General features: G+C 35.9%; 1 protein-coding gene across 1 annotated transcript in view; it reads left to right on the top strand.

Moving 5' to 3' along the window:
- The first annotated feature begins 287 nt into the window (after positions 1-287).
- Positions 288-6156, top strand: part of FAM98A (family with sequence similarity 98 member A) — a 77753-nt gene continuing 71884 nt past the window's right edge. The window contains exons 1-2 of the mRNA XM_053711868.1: positions 288-585; positions 2563-2711. Of these exons, the coding sequence (XP_053567843.1) occupies positions 533-585; positions 2563-2711 (202 nt within the window). The 5' untranslated portion in view covers positions 288-532. The remainder of the gene's footprint in view (positions 586-2562; positions 2712-6156) is intronic.

Here is a 6156-nt window from a genome sequence, read left to right as displayed (position 1 = left end):
ACGTGACTTACGCTCACTTCCTCTCCACGTGTTACTTGGCAAAATCGAGTCCTTAGAGGCTTTCGGCTATCCTTGATTTCCCCTGACTGCTTGTGAACGTTAATTTCTACTTTACTTTGATACCGAACAAACTGGAGAACCGTTTAAAAAAATGGTGTAAAAATCAATAAATATCATACTTCCGACATAAAAAATATAGATGATACTTATATATTTGATGCGCATTTATATCAGGCAGTTTAAAAGATAGTCGTTTGGGTGGAGTAATGACAGGGGTCCTTGCATTTGCCAGCCCGGCAGCTTGTCGCTGCTGTCAGTTGCTGTGGGAGGGGATGTGCTGACAGTGACCAGGCAGCGGGGCAGGTTACCGGTTGCACGTGGACACCGGTGACGTTTTACCGACTTAAAAAATATAACATTCGTCCCCTCCCTTAGCGACTGTTACCACCCCCTGCTGCCAGAGCTACCGCCCCAATAACAACTGTGATTTTGCAGCTTCCCATCGCCGCCGGTATTTCCCAGTGTTGACGTCATGGACTGTGACATCATGGAGAGTGATATTTTGGAGTCCCTGGAGGACTTAGGGTATGGGATAATCTACTGTATATCTAGAGGGATTTTAGTGTTTTCTATGGAAGCCTAACAGCTTCATCTAAAGGGTCACTTTAGACTTTGCTTTTAACTTGCAGAGATGGGGAGCAAATGGTACACATGCTATAAACCAGAACATCAGTGTATCATATACTTCTAAACGGAATTGTATCTTGTGCATCTATGCAGACAAATATCTGCCTGTCTGGTAATGTTAGGCCAGTACACATGCAGTAATATCTTTTCCAATTGTCAGGAATTTTCCTAAATCCTTTTTATTTCCCTCTGAATTTTCATTTCAATCAGTGCACACACTCAACTTTAAAAGGGCTAATGTTGCTTTAAGATACTATTACTTCAAGATAATACCCTATTTCAAAGTACAGTAATTAGTTTGTGAAATTAAATACCAGATCATATAAGGAGGGTCACATTATGATACTTGGACTGTATTGTTCGACAGACCTGGTGTACATGATGCAGAGTGGTTTGCCTGCCTTTTATTCTGTTTTAAAATAAAGTTCACAGGTACAATGAACTGCCACTCATGAGAAGGACATGTCTAGAGCAGCACAGTTGGATAATGGACCAACCAGATGCTTGACTTTTACTTTGTATTTAACCCCATAGCAGTGGTGTTTTTTTATTCCATAGTTTCCTAATGTATTGTTTAATGTACTAATTTAAGTGAGTAAGGGTAAGATTGATCAATTTGCAAGTGGACAGGATTTACATGTTGTGAACCTTTCCGCATCTTATCACAAATCTTGGGTCAAATGTGTTCTCCATATTTATCATTGCATGAGAGAACTCTTGTGCAATACCGCCCCCTACCCTCACGCAACCTATTGCATTAGAGTAGGACTTGCCAATTACCCAAATCAAATGAATCCGGGGGGGATTTTTATCCACAAACTCCAGTTATATTCATAAATATAAGTTGCAGGCTCAAATGAGCAGGACTACAACTGATCAGGGCATTCACTTCATAATAAATCTTGTCCTAAGTGTGCTTATAAATTTGTACTTTCTTTTCTTTTCAATCCACTTTGTAATAGAATATTGAATTCTTTATGCAGTGTAAAAGCCTATATGTGCGCTCTAGTGCAACACCAATTTCATTACAGCATTTTATTATTTAAACAAATTGTTTTCTCTCATGTTTATTCCCTGCAAAAGGGTTTAACATGCAGCCAATGTTTACCTCATACACTCCTGTGCCATTAAAGTCAATGTAAAGTTAAATAAATGAGTGCTTGGTTTTTAAAAATACTATTAAAAACAGGGTGCACTTTCATTCATTAAACTTTAAATTGCAGCGTTTTTCTTAAATACTTACCTTTTTCTTTAGCAAAACCAGACCAGCGATCTCTTCGGCCGCTTCTCATGCTGTACTTAGCACCTCAATGACAAAATCGGCTTCCTCCAATCATGGCGTGGCTTCACGGGATGGACTCTCTGGGGTGCACGCCATGATTGGAGGAATCCGATTTCGTCATTGCTGAGGTAAGTACAGAGGAGCTGCGGGCAGAGTATCGCCGGTTTGCTGAAGAAAAATATAAGTATATTAAAAAAAACAAAAAACGCTGCAATGTAAAGTTTAATGAATGAAAGTGCCCCTGTTTTTAATAGTATTTTTAAAAACCGGGCACTCATTCATTCAACTTTACATTCACTTTAACTGGTTATAAGTGATAACTACAATTATTGTATTGGTGGAGAGGGACACACCTCCAAAATCCTGACAGGAAAGTTATATATGTTTTGTTTTTGTATATATATATAAAACACAAAATAGAGATTTTTTTGTTTAAAGTTACATCCTTAATCACATAAACCATCTGTTATAATCCAAGCATGAAGATCTGTCTTCTTCTTTTACTGCTTATTAGAATGTAAAATATAATTGTATTTTATACATTTAAATATTTCCAGTGTAACGCTATGTTCCTATCTGTTTTCTCACCCCAGTTATAAAGGGTCGCTGATGGAAGATGGAGCTTTGAATGAAGCGGCATCCGTGGGAGTCCACTCTCCTGAATACACAAAGCTTGTGGCATGGGTGGTATCAGAGCTAAAATCATTCTGCAAATTGGAAGAAAATGTAGAAGCTACTAATAGTAAGTTATCCATTTAATTTACAGTGGTAGTAAAAATTGTGTTTTGTTGAAAAATGTATTTTATATTTTTTGTTGGTGAAACCAAAGGATGAGAATACAGTGCAGTCAATGCTGATGATACATTGATTATATGTATTTTATTTATTTTATGCTTGTCTGGGTTTAACTGCCTTAGTCGCTGGATGTCAACCCAGTGCAAATGAGTATCTGTTGACCACTAAGAGCTCTCTGTTAAGGAAAAGGCAACATTAAACCATTGTTAATATTTATGTATTCCAGAAATGGAGAAATTTGATTGCAATCATCACTTGTACATAGACATTAAAAAGAAATAACTGAAAAATATGTGTAGTTATTAGGGTTGCCATCTCAGCCATGTATTCCTGGACACTTATGAGTTACACATGCTGCAGGGTGAACAGGAAGGAGCATTTATTGTGTTTATGGACAGCACTATTCATATTCCTCCCTGCACACCCTGCAGCATGTGTAACTCATACGGGTCCAGGAAAACATGGCCGAGCTGGCAGCCCTAAAGAAAATATTTTACTTACTGAGATATTGCAAACACAATTTGAAAATTATTAACTGAGATTAAACTATAATATCCTTTAGTTAAAGGGATACTAATCCCAATTTGTTTATTTCGTGATTCAGATAGAGCATGAGATTTTAAGCAACTTTCTAATTTACTCCTATTATCAATTTTTCTTTGTTCTCATTCTATCTTGATTTGAAAAAGCAGTACTATAAGCTTTAGAGCCAGCCCATTTTTTGTTCAGCACCTGGGTAGCACTTGCTGATTTGTGGCTAAATGTAGCAAACCAATCGGCAAGCTCTACCAAGGTGCTGAACTAAAAATGGGCCAGCTCCTCGGCTTTCATTACTGCTTTTTCAAATCAAGATAACATGAAAACAAAGAAAATTTAATAGGAGTAAATTAGAAAGTTGTTTAAAATTGCATGCTCTATCTGAATCATGAAAGAAAAAATTTGGGGTTAGTATCCCTTTTAAAGCCTGTTTCCTGGCCAGAAGGTGTAATATGTTGTAGCTCCCTAGCAGTGCTTCCAGTATGTGATACTAATATTACATAGTCTGACAAATCAGCGCATGTCATTGTGACATAAGAATGTGCCTTTAATTTGTGTAACCTAGTACTTGTGGTGATCAGTGTCCAGTTGTTTTAATAATTGTTTGGATTTATTTTCGGTTATGCAAAGGGACTTAAAATGTTCTAAGACACTGAGCATTTTTTTTTTGCACGTTTAATATTTTACAGTTGCTTGCATATAACTGTTTAACCCCTACAAAGTGGTTACATTTTACAGCTTACGTCAACTCCAGAGAAACAATGCACTGCTGGGAGTTTTGATGACCTAGTGACAGGAGGCATGTGTGTAGCCACCAATCACCAGCCAGCAGCTCTCAGTAGTGCATTGCTGTTCCTGAGCCTACCTTGGAATGCTTTTCAACAAAGAGTACCAAAAGAACAAAATACATTTGATACTAGAAGTACAGTCTCTGTAAATTACACACTCTACATGAACCGTGAAAGTTCAATTTTGACTTTCATGTCCTTTTAAAAGAGAAGAATTACAATTGCATTTTGGCTATGGGGAAAGATGACTTCCCTTTTTAAATGCATTTATTTATTTATTATTATTTATTTTTTTTACCAAATTACTTAGTACCTTGAAAATTTGTGCAAGACCTTTGCTGATATGTTTTTTGATCTATTAAGAGTTGGTTAGGAGTATTTACACTTTATTGTACTTTTTCTAGTCTTTTCACATTAAAGTGAAGGTCAAGTCTGCCTCACTCGATACTAGTATTATCATTTACATGTAAAATCAGCATCATGTTCATTGATCAAAAACGTCAAAAATATTTCTGTCTTTTTAATTTACTATTACCCTCCGTTTCACCAAAAATGTCCGCCCAACATCTTCCCTCATTTGATTGACAGTTTTTTTTCTTGTTATATTCAATTCCTTTACTTCCCCCGTGGCGTCCTGCCCCTTTCTACCCACGTCATCTGTAACAATTGCGCATGCGTGTAAATGCGGCTCTCGTCATCTACTTCATGCTCGTGCATGATATGCGTATTACGCTGTATGCTTGCCTTCCATACGTTGACTCAATCAGTACTATTGCGCGCAAGAGAAGAAAGGAAGTGAAATAACTTTGCCGTTTGTAATCATCCATATCTGTGCAATATTCACTATCTAACACCATAGTCATATTCTAACAAGAATAAAGCAAGGAAATGTAGATTATGTTTATAATAAATATTGTAATTATATTTGATCTTACATATTAAATTATAATAATACTCTTAATATATTTTTTTTAGTTACTAACATTTGAAATTGCAGATCATAAGTTAATCGAATAATCTCTTAGATGTATTATAAATATTTATTGCTTGTCACAATTGCGTTCCCAACTAACACTGAAACTTGTTTCGTGTGAATACAATGTTACAGTGCTATATTCTTGAAAATTGCCATGCATGCGCGAATGCTGTTACAATACGCATGTGCATTTTGAAAACTAGTCTTGTGCACAAGCTTGGAAGTGACGCGGCGGGCATGTTGAAACGCTCGCTACGTCACTAGTGCCAAAAAAGGAAGTGGATCGGGGGAGGAGTAAAAATACGAAACTAAGGTTTTATATATATATATATATATATATATTTTATTAATCTATAATTGACTTTTTTTTTTAAATTATCTTAGCGACTGTAATAGTTATTATAATGTTTACATAGGTGGTGTTTATCTAGTAAAAACTGACCTTCACTTTAAATTAAAGTGTAAAATAAGTTATTTTAAATCAGACTATGAGATCAGTTCCTACTAGATAACATGTGATAAACTTATAGTGTAAATGGAAGCCATTTTGAAATCTATTGTTAAAGGGATATGAAACCGAAATGTTTTCTTTCATGATTCAGATAGAGCATGCAATTTTATGCAACTTTCTACAGTCCTGGCCAAAAGATTTAATAATGACACAAATATTAATTTTCACAAAGTCTGCTGCCTCAGTTTTTATGATGGCAATTTGCATATATGCCAGAATGTTATAAAGAGTGATCAGATTAATTGTAATAATTTGCAAAGTTCCTCTTTGCCATGAAAATGAACTTAAAGGGACACGAAACACAACATTTTTCTTTCTTGATTCAGATAGAGAATACAATTTGAAATAACTTTCCAATTTACTTCTTTCTTTTAATTTGCTTCCTTTTCTTGTTATCCTTTTCTGAAAGGTTTATCTAAGTAAGCTCAGGAGCAGTAAAGAACCTAGGTTCTAGCTGCTGATTGGTGGCTGCATATACCGGTGTATATATATACCGATTGTCATTGGCTCACCCGTGTGTTCAGTTAGAAACCAGTAGTGCATTACTGCTCCCTCAACAAATGAGAATAAAACAAATTAG

The sequence above is a fragment of the Bombina bombina genome, chromosome 4 (genome assembly GCF_027579735.1).
Source record: "Bombina bombina isolate aBomBom1 chromosome 4, aBomBom1.pri, whole genome shotgun sequence".
Lineage (NCBI taxonomy): Eukaryota > Metazoa > Chordata > Amphibia > Anura > Bombinatoridae > Bombina > Bombina bombina.
Note: the sequence above shows the minus strand (reverse complement) of the source record. Positions and strands in the feature narration are given on the sequence as shown.